Source organism: Rhagoletis pomonella, unplaced genomic scaffold (assembly GCF_013731165.1).
Source record: "Rhagoletis pomonella isolate Grant_MI unplaced genomic scaffold, Rhpom_1.0 Rhpom_scaffold_04743, whole genome shotgun sequence".
Lineage (NCBI taxonomy): Eukaryota > Metazoa > Arthropoda > Insecta > Diptera > Tephritidae > Rhagoletis > Rhagoletis pomonella.
In genome coordinates, this window is record NW_023463290.1 from 1 (window position 1) to 13,861 (window position 13,861).

General features: G+C 38.2%; 2 protein-coding genes across 2 annotated transcripts; both read left to right on the forward strand.

Moving 5' to 3' along the window:
- Positions 1-3: 3 nt before the first annotated feature.
- On the forward strand, positions 4-2,395 carry LOC118754847 (another transcription unit protein-like; the record flags this gene model as incomplete). The annotated part of the gene is made up of 2 exons (XM_036489720.1): positions 4-762; positions 833-2,395. Coding segments are annotated over 2 exons (2,121 nt in total), but the record flags the coding sequence as incomplete, so codon positions are not given.
- A 4,530-nt stretch (positions 2,396-6,925) lies between these two features.
- LOC118754848 (serine/threonine-protein phosphatase alpha-1 isoform) lies at positions 6,926-12,045 on the forward strand. Its single transcript, XM_036489722.1, has 7 exons — positions 6,926-7,985; positions 8,075-8,206; positions 10,003-10,219; positions 10,285-10,373; positions 10,514-10,710; positions 10,777-10,924; positions 11,584-12,045. Exons 1-7 carry the CDS (start codon positions 7,937-7,939, stop codon positions 11,733-11,735), a joined length of 984 nt encoding a protein of 327 aa, XP_036345615.1. The 5' UTR covers positions 6,926-7,936; the 3' UTR covers positions 11,736-12,045.
- Positions 12,046-13,861: the final 1,816 nt, after the last annotated feature.

The following is a 13,861-nucleotide window of genomic DNA, read 5'->3' on the forward strand; positions in this document are numbered from 1 at the left end:
TCGCGTGCGCCGAGCCGCTCACAATCACGCGCAGCAAGCCGCTCACAATCGCGCGCAGCCAGCCGCTCACAATCACGCGCGGCAAGCCGCTCACAATCGCGCGCGGCGAGCCGCCCACATTCAATTGCCGGAAGTCGAGAACAATCACCAGCAGCAAGTCGAGAACCGTCACCAGTAGGAAGTGAACACACGCCTGTCGCCAGCCGCAATGCATCACCAACAGCAAGTCCTGATCAAACGCCTGTCGCCAGCCGTGGCCCATCGCCCACAGCCCAAGAATCTTCTTCAAAACCCAATGCTACTACACCGGCCAATCAAACGCCCAACGATGAGGATACACGTTCGCAATCACCTAATTTGCAGATTGATGATCGTGCTAATTCACGCTCACGTTCTCGTAGTCAAAGTCATCGCTCACGTTCTGGCACACCTCGTTCCAAATCTGGAGGCTCTTCCCGTTCTGGATCAGGTTCTCGTTCCCGTTCTAAGAGTGGTTCAAGATCACGTTCCCGATCGCGTTCTCATTCCGGCTCACGGTCAAAATCGGGTACACCAGTATCCCGCAAATCTGCCAAGTCGGCCAGTGGTTCGGAATCTGGTAGCGATTTTGGTGCCCGTAAGAAGCGTAAAGCAGCTGCCTCAAGTGAGTCCGAGGCTGAAGGTGGTCAGCAAAAACGAGGTAGTGGTGAAGAAAGTGATGGTGGTGCCGTCGCAAAGGCAAAAAAGGCACGCATAATTGATTCAGACAGCGAAAACGAAGAGGTTTGAGTTGAAATTCAATACATATTATTATTTTGTTGTTTTAAATTCGTTTTTTTTTTTTCACTTTCAGCAATCGCAAAAGATTGACGCAACTGATATTTTTGGCGATGCCGATGATATTAGTTTATCCGAGGATGAGGGTCAAAAATCCGATGCAGCTTCACGCAAGAGCCGTTCGCGCACACGCTCACGCTCCAAGTCTAAATCAAGCTCACGCAGTGGCTCACGTCGCTCAGCATCGGGTTCACGCTCTCGATCACGTTCTCGCTCATCACGTTCGCGTTCTCGTTCAAGAAGTCCAGCCCGTGTTGTGGAGCCGCAGCAGAAGGAGGACGAACCTGAACCAATACCCGAAACCCGAATCGATGTAGAAATTCCGCGCATTGTAACGGATTTGGGCAAGGAAATACATTTCGTTAAGCTTCCCAACTTTCTTTCGGTTGATACGCGTCCTTTTGACACAGAAACGTACGAAGATGAAATTGACGAGGAAGAAACCATGGACGAAGAAGGTCGCCAGCGTATCAAATTGAAAGTGAGTAACACCATACGTTGGCGGGAATATATGGCCAACAACGGAGACATGGTGAAAGAATCAAATGCGCGTTTTGTGCGCTGGTCAGACGGTAGCATGACTTTGCACCTGGGCAATGAAACTTTTGATGTTTATCGACAGCCATTACATGGCGATCACAATCACATGTTCATCCGCCAGGGTACAGGTTTGCAAGGCCAGGCGGTCTTCCGTACTAAACTCACCTTCCGACCGCACTCAACCGAATCATTTACACACAAGAAAATGACAATGTCCTTGGCCGATCGTTCGCAAAAGACCAGCGGTATTAAAATTCTCACACAAGTCGGCAAAGATCCAACCACCGATCGTAAGTTCAATCTCAAAAAAGAAGAAGAAAAACTGCGTCAAGCCATGCGCACACAATCAAAGCCGCAGCCGAAGAAAAAGAAAGGTGGTGCACACGATGCACATAGTGGCGCTAATTCATCGTATCAACACGACGAAGGTAGCGACGATGAAAATGCCATTTCGCTCAGCGCTATTAAGAATAAGTATAAGAAGGGGAGTGGGGGTGGTGGTGGTGCCGCGCCATCGATTACATCCGAGCAAAAGGGTTCGGCCATTTACTCGTCAGATGAGGACGATGGCTCTGACTTCGAGGGGCGTCGCAGCAAGAAGACTGACAAGTCCAAATCGGTAAAAGCGTTGCGTGACTCTGACAGCGAATCGGATGACGAGGAGCAGGAGCAGGCGAGTCGCAAGGGTAGTGGTGGCGGCAGCGGTAGCGGCAGCGACAGCGAGGGTAGTGGCAGTGCCAGTGGCAGCGGTAGCGGCGGTGAAGAAGGTGGCAGTAAGCCTGACGGGGGCGCTGGTAGTGCCAGTGGAAGTGGCAGTGGCAGTGACAATAATGAGTAAACAATAATATTGTATGTTTATGTATGTGTGTATGTACAACTACTGTATTGCAAACAAAGAGTTCGTCGTGTTGGACAATGTGCAAAAATGCAATGTGTAGTTTGTAAAAACTTTCGTTATTGTTACGATTTTAATTGGATACTTGCTTGTATAAGCATGCACAGGACATAATGAAACTAATAAATAAAGAAATTTAGTGTACTGATATGTGTATTTATTACTGTTTCAAATAGGCGAATTTCATTCCAACAAACAAACTAATGATAGAATTTGTATTGCAGTTATTGGCGAGGAAGTCATACCACACTTGCGGTCTTTGGGTTCTCATCTTATCGATGACTTCTCGTCATTCCTGAGATAACTCAGGGACTTAACGGCAACCGTCCTCTATGAGAGGATCGTGCCACTCAACTAACACCCATCTCCTTCTAAACCGACCTCTTCGTAACAGCACTTTCTTGGGTCTGGAAATCCCCCGAGATGATGGCTCAATATGGCATCCGGTAATGGCATTGATGACATATGGTCGAAGTAAACGACTATTTGCCCTCACTAGCTTCATTTTTTACTACAATGAACCCTTTTCCCCACGAAATTATCGGGAACCATCGTTACTACCTGAACTTAAAAAGGCCACGTTGGTGGAATAAATCACGTTAGTTTTGACAGCCGCTTTTTTCGCTGCGCACATAATAGCAATTGGCAATTGAGTTCAGAGCTGCAACCAAGTCCTCTACTCGCTCACCGGTAGTACTTGAAACGAATTCGAAGAAACGTTGTAGGCTTCATACATTCAAGGTAACTGGCCAGCTACTAGCCCACGTCGGCTAGTGTTACGCAGCGGACAAAAGTTCATTATGCCACAGCACAGTACTCCTGACACCTACGAGATTTTTTACAAAAACCGCAAATAAAAGCGGAACATTCTCTTAGGCACATAAGAAGGCATCTATTTGAACTGAAGGAGACGATTCACGGCTAAAAACAACAACTACTGTATTCGACGCTATCCGGTCAGGCGATGTCGAGCTCGAAATATTTAACATATACATACCCCCTGTCACCTGCTGCCCGGCAGGATATCACCCTGATATAGGTGCGCTCCTCAGAGGTGAAAACCGTATGGTAGTAGGTGACTTTAATGCGCACCACGATCTTTGGCACTCAAGTCTGTCAAACGATCGTAGGGGAACAGACTTGGCAGAGCAGATAGACGATTCGACATTCTGCACAATGAACGACGACGCACCCACCAGGATTATGGGTAACTGCAGTAGCTCGCCAGACATCACAATAGTCAGCGCTGGTCTGATAAACAGCATAACATGGCGACCTATGCTGACTCTAGCATCAGACCACCTACCCATAGTCATCTCGATAGATAAACCAACCGACTTTGCCTCCACCAAACACCGGACCTATATCAACTTTTCTAAAGCTGATTGGAAAGGTTACGCGGAGTTTACCGAAAACACCTTCACAGCACTCCCCACACCAAACGACGTCCATCTCGGTGAACGTATGTTCCGCAGGGCTGTCACTGCTGCTGCAGCCCGCTTCATACCGGCAGGATGTATATCGGACCCACGTCCAAACTTCCCTGCCGAAGCGGCTGTTCTAGCCGATGAGCGTGATAGCCTTCGTCAGGCCGATCCCGGAGATCCCCGCATGAACGAAAGACACAAGATCACGCGGGAAGGAAAGAACGAAAAAAGTTATTTTCTAGCTGCCGAAATCTCGACGCCATCTTTGTTGTAAGAAGTAAACAACGAAGAGAACGGAGAAAACCGCGAAATTGTTGAACGCATGAAAAATCATTTTTATTATGCAAATTCTTCTAAAAATCATGCCGTTGTGTTAAATTATTCTTTATCTTATGTGTACACACGTTGTCACAAGCGAAAATGAAGAAAATTGCAGTAAAAAGCCAACACCAAATTGTAAACAACGAAGAAATGTAAACAAACGGCTAATGTCAAAATCGTTCAACTTTTTTCCTTGATGCGATTCTAACGGGCTACTCTCCTGCCCGCGTCATCTTGTCTTTTTGGTTCATGAGATCCCCGTATCAGGGATCTCAACGCGGAGATTCGGCAACTAGTAAACGTACATAAGCGGAAGAAGTGGGAGGAGCATCTGAAGACCTGTAATTTCACCTCTGGTGTGGGCAACCCTGCAAGAACAGTGACAATCATTTGACCGGTAAAATGACGGACAATCCTGACAGAAATACTCGTCATTACTTTGTATGAAAGTTTCTATCAAAATATTAAGGGCAATGTGCAAAATTTTATGGAAAAAATCGTATACATGTGAATCATCAATGATATAAACATTGGTCACAAATGAATAATCATGCTTGATGGGATCTTAGGTCAGTATTGACAAATCATACTTGCTATAAAAGTTGGTCAAATATGACTGATCACAATTGATGGGTTTCGACGTCATATTAAACAACATGAGCTTTTCTCTGCTCATAACATTATTAAAATTTTTTGTTTAATTTTAAAACACTTTAATTTTTTTTCTAAATACTTATCGTTTATTTCTTAGCACTTTCTCGGTAAAACTTTCGACCACGTCCTTTCGCTTCTAGATTTTTTTATTGTGATTTATAATGATGTACATATTTTCTTTTCTTGTGAACCTTTCCATCATCAGTGACAATCATATGACCGGTCAAATGATAGTCACCGAAAAAAAATCGTATTCTATCAGCATTGTCAATCATATGACAGGTAAAATGATTGTCACTGTTCTACCCGACTCGACTGGCATATACATTTCTGCATATGGGTTAATTTTACTTGTGAATGTGTTGGAGTTTTAGTCATTCGCGTCTTGTAGGGAAGCTTTGGTCAACCGTGAGGTCACTGTCTAATCCGACGAAGCACGACGACAGAGTCGAAATTTCCTTCGGCGACCATGCTTCGTCGGACCCGGAGCGATGCGCGAGCTATTTTAGCCGGCAGTTCATACTGCATCCTCCGGTGGACAAAGCCAAGCGTCGAGTGACCAGAAGGCTGCACAAACTGCCAACAACCTGTGCCCCCCTTGCTTTCACTTGCGGTGAAGTTCAGGTGGCCATCGGGAAGGCGAAAGCCTCCAATGCCATGGGTCCCTACGGAATATGCATGCTGATGCTGAAAAATTTGGGTTCTGCGGGGGTAGCGTACCTAACGAAGGTCCTCAACTTGTCAATGGCCACTCTCATCATCCCAGACATCTGGAAGGTGGGGAGAGTGGTCCCACTGCTCAAACCGGGGAAACCTGCCAACAAAGGAGATTCTTATCGTCCGATAACACTCCTTTCCCCGGTAGCGAAGACACTCGAGGCCTTGCTACTCCCGTACTTCACAAACCAATTGACCCCAGCGAAGCATCAGCATGGTTTCCGTAAAGTGCACAGTACAACAACAGCAATTAACGCCATAAACACTCAGATAACTCGTGGCCTTAACCGAAACCATCCCTGTGAGAGAACGATTCTATTAGCGTTGGACTTGTCAAAGGCGTTTGACACCGTCTGCCATTCCACGCTACTAGAAGATATATAGGCCTCCTCTCTCCCACAGAGGCTCAAACGGTGGTCGACAAATTATCTGAGTGGTCGACATTCGTCATTCGTCACTCTAAATTTCATGCGGACTCTAAATGTTTGTTGTTTATTTGCGCATATTAAGAAAGGTAACCATTTTCCTCTTTTAATGTGTGCAAATTTGCACACCGTGTAATAAAATTAAACACTGCCTTTTTACTTTAACATACCAAATTTGTCGCAGAGCGCAAAATAACACATAAAATGTTTAAAATAGAGTAAATGTAAGTTCCTAATGTTTATTATTTGTAGGAAATGTATTTTTAGTTTCAACATTTTTGCAACTTTAAACATTTCATGTGTATATTTATGTGTATATTTTAAAGATCTCAAGTTCAAAATCAAATCCTGAACATCTTATACGTATGTATATTTATACAGATTCTTGTTGAAAAATAGATATTTTTCAGTAGTAGTTTTACATACACTTTTCATAGTGTACAGGTACAAATGTAACATATTAATTACTATTTTTTAAACTTACTTTCCAAAATACTTATGTATAAAAGATGTAATTTATAAATGGAAATTACAAATGTTTGATTTTATGAAATATAAAAATATATATACACGTATTCCAAGTTCTTAGGATGGGTTAAATTATGTCTTTTTCTTCAAAATGTTTGGTTTTCTTACAAATTATGAGATGGATACGTAAAAAAAAACATTGGATACATTTGGATACATTTTTGGCTTGGTCGGTGATACATTTTCTTGGGACGGCGCGGCAACACTGATCGTGTCAGCTGACTCGGGTTTACGTACCGGTAGGTTTACGTTCTTGACTAATTTCAGCTTAATTCCGCCATATTTACTGCGTTAGGTGAAACAGTGTTACTGCTTTAACAATTCTTTGCCTAATAATATAGTTGAATTTATTTTTTATTTTTTATCAGTATACACATTTTGTTTTCTCAACAAGGTATTTTATCTTATTTTATTTCATTTCATTGCGGATATACTATAAAAAAGCAAATTTTGTTTAGAAGAAAATATGAAATTTTATATTTTTCCCCCAAATGGGGATTAAATTCTTCCCGTTATTCTTCTTATACTACTGAGCTAAGGCAGTGTCAAATCGAACATTCACAACTGATACCACCTTGTATTATTCCATCATGCAAATGAGGTACTTTCCCAACGCGATTTGCTTTCAAAATCTCTCAAAGTCTCTTTCTGAAATTAGTTTTTGAAAGTTAGTAGTTTGAAAGACTACGAAATTACTTTGTATTTATAATAATCTTCCCAACTATATAAACGCATTAAGCTGTAATGTGTTATATCATTATTACATTTCACATGACATTTGTTACTGTCAAGTGTTATGCACTTGTCTTCGTCGTTTTCCTCGTTTGGTGGTGTGTATTGCTTAAATTTTGCGCAGAAGAAAATCTGGTGAAATTTTCACATAAGCCGCACAGTGTAAAAACTTTATGCGTAACGTTATTTTCTGCCTCAAAACGCACAAAACGCATTTTTGATTTAAAATAAATTTATTGGCTTTGATGGCGATAATTGAAAAGTTGGGTGCAACTAGCAACTACGACGAATGTGTGTGAGTGGTGAAAATAATTGGGCAGTGTGTGCGAAAAAGAAAATCAGTGCTGAGCTTTGCCTGCAAATCACCCACCCGCCACCCAAATATTAAGAAAAAATCGAATGAGAGGCTGACGACGACAAAACTGTTGTTTTTTGCCAATTCTTGCCCATGACAAAAATATAAACTCGTCAGCACAATTGTGTTAAAAAAGGAGTCGATTTTACATAGCTCCAGAACACCGATCTAGCAAACAAAAACGGCAGCAATATACGGCCAAAGAGGGTGATCTATAGCTCAGGAAGTGCACGCGTGCTGAAATAGCTTTTCCAATAGATCTTCGAAAACAAAAAGCATATTGCAACAACATATGAGACGCAATTACAAGAGCAATCTGGTACTGGACAGGCAACCATATTTGTAGTGCGTATAAAGTTAGGAAAAACGGGAAAACCAACGATTTAGTGGCGTTGTCAGCGACGTACCAATCGACCACAACAAACAGGCGGCAGTAATAAGCTTTTAATTGTTTAGCAACGCATCGCATACAGTGGGCGGATTTTTGTAGGGTATTTAATAACACAAACGTTGGCGTGAACACGTCATGTCCGACATCATGAATATTGATAGCATTATTTCAAGATTATTAGAAGGTAAGTATTATATACGAAGTTAAGAGCATACTAGCCAGTAAAATAATGTATGCAAATTTATAATTTTATATTTATTTAAACTTGTGCAGTGCGTGGTGCACGACCTGGTAAGAATGTACAACTATCGGAGAGTGAAATTCGGGGGTTATGCCTGAAGTCACGCGAAATATTCCTATCTCAACCGATCCTCTTAGAACTGGAAGCACCGTTGAAAATATGCGGTAAGTGTTCTTTGAATATCACGTGACATACATATATATACTATTTATACACATATGTATGTATTTAAATTAAAAGCATATGCGGGTTTTGTAGATTATTCTTCAATGATACTTGAAACCAGAAGTTTAGAAAAAGCAATTTATTTTACCTCGCAACGAGCAATTACGAAAAAAGCAGATAACTTTGACAACACAGAAGTCGTTTTTAATGAGTTGCAATTAAGTCAAGCGCATACAAATAACCCAAATAATCAAAGGTCTTTGAAATTGCCACTGACTCATGCACACATTGCAAATAAATTAGACTAAATACGGTATCAAGATTAAAAACCTCAAGTCGATTACAAATATTAAGGCGCCTATAAAGTTTCCTCGTTTTAAAATATCATTATAGATGTATACACTATACATATTACCCATAAACATTGTGATGAACGTTCGAATATGCATATCGAACTGAGAACGAACTCATAACCAACCTTAGTTTCCCCACGTTCGTTTTCCCTAGGGAAAATACATTAGATAACGAAGGTTCCGTTTTGCTGGAGAATGGTTTAGTTTTCGAATCGAATACTAACCTATGCTAAATTCGTTATCGAAGTTGAGACTCGGTAAAAAAAGATTCGTTTAATAACCAAGCCCAATGTTTATTGGGTAGTAGAATAAACTGCACGTAAACAAATAAAAAATACACATGCATACACATGTATGTATTTTCTTATCAATATACATATTATTTCTAAAATTAGACCATAACTAGCTATACATTGCCAAAAAGAGTTTCTTTTAAATAATATCTAGTTAATGCCTGAAACAGTCAAAGTATCCTTTTAAAGGCTCCAACATGGTCACCTTTATGATTTGAGTCAATACAAAGTATCCAAAGATTATGCTGTAATACCAGCAGGTGCAGAAAATCGGCTTGGTTTACAATTGGATTTCAGCCCCGTTTAAAAGTGTTTGCCGTTATAACAATATCAACGTCTTCAGCTTCGTTACTTGCACACTATTTAAAGGTTTGAAATCCAAACCGTATATATGTACATACATAAGTATATGTACGTAAAATACAATACTTAACCACTTATTGTTTTCCAAAATTATTAAATTGAAGTACATCTAAGCCCTTTATTTTGAAAGTGGCATAAGTCACTTCACATCTCTTATGTTTAAATGACCAGTTATATGTATCTGGACGCTTCGGTTACTCGTGCAACTTCATCAACCAAAGGTTGAAGGTTTTGTCGTTGGTTTATGAGAGGTATATGAGAGGTACGAAGTGACTTATGCCACTTTCAAACGAAACGAATCATTTATTATTAGCTCGTTTTTTAGAGTGCACTAAAAGATGGTCGGCAAAAAATTTGAAAGGCATACAAATTGTCTTACAAAACATGCGAAATTAATTCGGAGTGTTACAACAAAGATGATTTAGAACTTTATCGAATCTGAAGCTTCTTTTGATTGAAGTTTTAAGTTGAAAATAAAGTAAGCTACGACAAGGTTACATTTTACTATGTTAAATGAATAACATACAAATGTTATATTTTCCATTCGTTTGTGGACGTACCTCTTTGTTATTTTCAATTGATTTATGGTAGATTTTGTCCAGTGTGTCGCATATAAAAAAAATTTGGCGATTTTTCCCAAGCCACCTGATGACTAAAATACTGTTTGTTTGCTGTATTCTGATTGCTTGAATATGTACTTAAAGACTTGTATCAATGTACTCTCAAAAACATCAAACTCATAAATCGTGTCTAATAAAATATTTGGTTATACTCCTTTTTCTACAGGCGACATACACGGCCAATACTACGATCTGCTGCGCCTCTTTGAATATGGCGGCTTTCCACCAGAATCAAATTATCTATTTTTGGGCGATTATGTCGATCGTGGCAAGCAATCCTTAGAGACTATTTGCCTGTTGCTGGCTTACAAAATAAAATATTCGGAAAACTTTTTCTTACTGCGCGGCAACCACGAATGCGCCAGTATAAATAGAATTTATGGGTGAGTAACAAATGTGATTCATTATGCAAATTATTTTAGTAAAATTAATTAATTTTCTTGTGCAGTTTTTACGACGAGTGCAAGCGTCGGTATACTATTAAGCTTTGGAAAACGTTTACAGATTGTTTCAATTGTTTGCCAGTGGCGGCCATTGGTAAGGTTATTGCAGTAAAATAATTTCTAGTTTTTTTTTGGTACTTTATTCGAAATTTAAAGGAGTTTCAATTAAAAAAAAAAATCTCGTGATCAAAAAAAAAAAAATATTTTTTTTTCTACCGTAATTTCATTTTGCAGTTGATGAAAAGATTTTCTGTTGTCATGGCGGTCTCAGTCCTGATTTATCGTCTATGGAGCAAATAAGACGCATTATGCGTCCCACAGACGTGCCAGATCAGGGATTGCTATGTGATCTATTGTGGTCGGATCCAGATAAAGATACAATGGGTTGGGGTGAAAACGATCGCGGTGTGAGCTTCACATTTGGCGCTGAGGTGAGTTGCACAAATCGATTAAACAAGAAAATATTTCCCTAATCAATTTTTTTTGCCATTTTTAAGGTTGTTGGGAAATTTTTACAAAAACATGATTTTGATTTGATTTGTCGCGCGCACCAAGTTGTCGAGGATGGTTATGAGTTCTTTGCCAAGCGACAATTGGTCACATTATTCTCGGCACCAAACTACTGTGGTGAATTCGACAATGCAGGTATGTTATAATGTGGCAAAAGTGTTAAATTGATAACAATTTAAATTAATAATGTTATCTTAAATGCAAAACATATGAATATGTATGTATACTACGCCATTTCCACTATACATAATGTCAAATTTCTGTTAAGATTGAGCATTGAAGCTTATATTTTTTTATGTTCGATTACCAAAAACCATGTTTAAAGCTCTCTAACTGCTAAAAAGCATCAAAATGAAAAATTAGTTGAGAGGTTCAAATGTGTACAAAAAATGCTTGTGAAATATTACTAAGCGCTTCCAAAGACGTCGTCCGTTCCCACGACAGTCGGGTCTACGTAACCGGAACGACCCAGATTTATATTTGGCCAAGGACTGTCACTCCAGCAACACTCCCCAGAAACTCTTTGGGGAATTTGTATGCTGCTACAACAACAACAACAACAACGTGAATTATAATTAATAAAGAGATATTCCCTTAAACTGAAACGCATTAATTATCACGATATTGTATGTGAAATTCCGGACCTCAACTACTTGTTTAAGAATATTTTGTCGATAAAAATCAATTAAATAATAGGAATAAATTAAATAATTGGAAAAAATTAAATTATATGCTTTTAATAAAATTTAACTTTTTTTCTATTATTTCTAATTCCAATTCGCCCCCTTTTGCAGGTGCAATGATGTCTGTGGACGATACACTAATGTGTTCCTTCCAAATATTGAAACCGGCCGATAAACGTCGGTTTGTCTATCCGAATTTCGGCAGCTCAGGGCGTCCGTTGACTCCGCCACGTGGCGCCAACAATAAAAACAAAAAGAAATAAACACAGCTACACACAAAATAGCAACAAATTAAAGAAAAGATGAAAATGTGCAAAATTAGCTAATACAAGTTGAAGCATACAAATACAAAAACAACTAAAAAAGGTAAAATCAATCGAATAGCTGGAAAAATGTGAAGAAGAGAAAAAAAAAATAAAGTAAAAAAACGATGTAAAATACAAATCACAATACTGTTATGGCAAAGAATTTCCAACAACAATTGGAAAATAAAAGGGGGAAATGTTGTAAAGTAGCGACGGCCACATAAAATTACACACACACACACACAGTGCATAAACATACAAACAAGTGCACCAATGCATATATACAAAAAGCATCATCACATACACACATGTATACTAAAATATTTGTTGAAAAGTAATAGGTATATTTTTGCACTTAAAAGTAATGCACTTTATTTTTTAAGTATGTACAAATGTAGTTTTTCTACAATTTTGCGGCGTCGTAGATTTTTATATACTGCGATTTTGATTTGTTTGATAGTTTTACTATACACATAATTACACCATTGTTTTATGTTAGACATATTTTTATTAGCAAGTATATTTCGAAACCCATTTGAGATATAAATTAATTGCTGCTAATATTGTTCGTCAAGTTACAACTCTTTCATAGGCTATGCTGGATTATCAGTTTGCAAATGGGGTTTAAGATGAGGATTGCAAGCAAAATTAGCTTTCGAATGTGTTGTGTGTTTCAAAGGCATATGCAGTTTACTAATTGGAATTGCAGCACTAGACCTTTTGCGACTTGTACACTTGAGAAATTCCCGATGGTGGTTTGAGTGTAAGAGGGTTGTATATAAGTTCTGGATTTCTCGATTTATATTTTTTTAGGTACAAGCAAAATGTATAGTTTTATGTTCACAAGCTTATTAAATGCATAGAAATTAAGTGCAAAAAAATTAAAAATATCTATACGAAAAAGTATGTTTACAATTTCTTTTTGTTCAGCTGTTTGAGGCATTTTCAAAATTTTGAGAAAAAAATTGTAATTTTAGCTTGTGGGTTCAGTTCTTTTAATGCGTTTTTTTTAACAAAGAAATATATGTATAAATCCTACAACTGATATGAAACGGCTAATTTGGACATACAAACTAGTTAATACGAATTGGCTTTTTGAGAAAGTACATAACATAACTGTTTTCCAGTCAGGATTTAGTTGGAAAGTAATAAATACCAATTAGGTACAGCAAACCGGTATCATTGCGTTATTTTACGCACTTCGAAAATTGTGCAACTATATATGTACGTATGTACATTGCAGACTCAAATAAAATGTTAGTTCTCTATCTAACCTCAAATTGAAATTTTACCCAAATTGGAATAATTTAAAGAACTACTGTTGATAGACTGGCGGTCATGTATTACTTACCACCGCTATTTTTTAAATGAGGTAGAATTTTGTGAATTAAAAAAAAAAAAAAAATACAACAAGTTTATCCAATTTCCTTAGAGTTTCGAACTAGCTCAAGATTCTGGTTGATTTTTGGCCATTTCCATTTTCCACAAATAAAAAGCATGCACTTTGTGGAGAAAACTTCGCCAGTAAAAAATAAAAGAAAATAAACCAGAATTTCGAGCAGCTTCAAACTTGCAATTTATTATTGTTCTAATTAAAAAAAATTTTAACTTTTATTAATAATTTATCATAGTGGTTGCTATAGTGTGAACTATGTACATACATATATTATTATTATTTTTTTAATTTAATGTACGAAATTATACTTCATTAAAAAATAGTGGCGGTAAAATATGCGTGACTAAAGTTATGATATATGTACATACATATATAAATATGCACTTAGAGAATTTCCTTCAACGAAAAGCAAAAGCACGTAAATATTTTTTCACAAAAATTTGTATAGACTTTTGATTTTTTTATCCAACTTCACTACCAAAAATTTTTCATGTAAAAACTTTCCGCATAAAGTTTTTGTTTTATTTTGTTTAGATATATTTTATTTAAAATAAGTTGCATGCCCACACTGATTTTTGTTGTTGTTATTGTAAAATACACATTCATAATGCACAGCGCAAACACATAGAAAACAACAAAAACACATTAAAACAAAAACAAAAACAAAAAAAAAACACATGCATTGTTT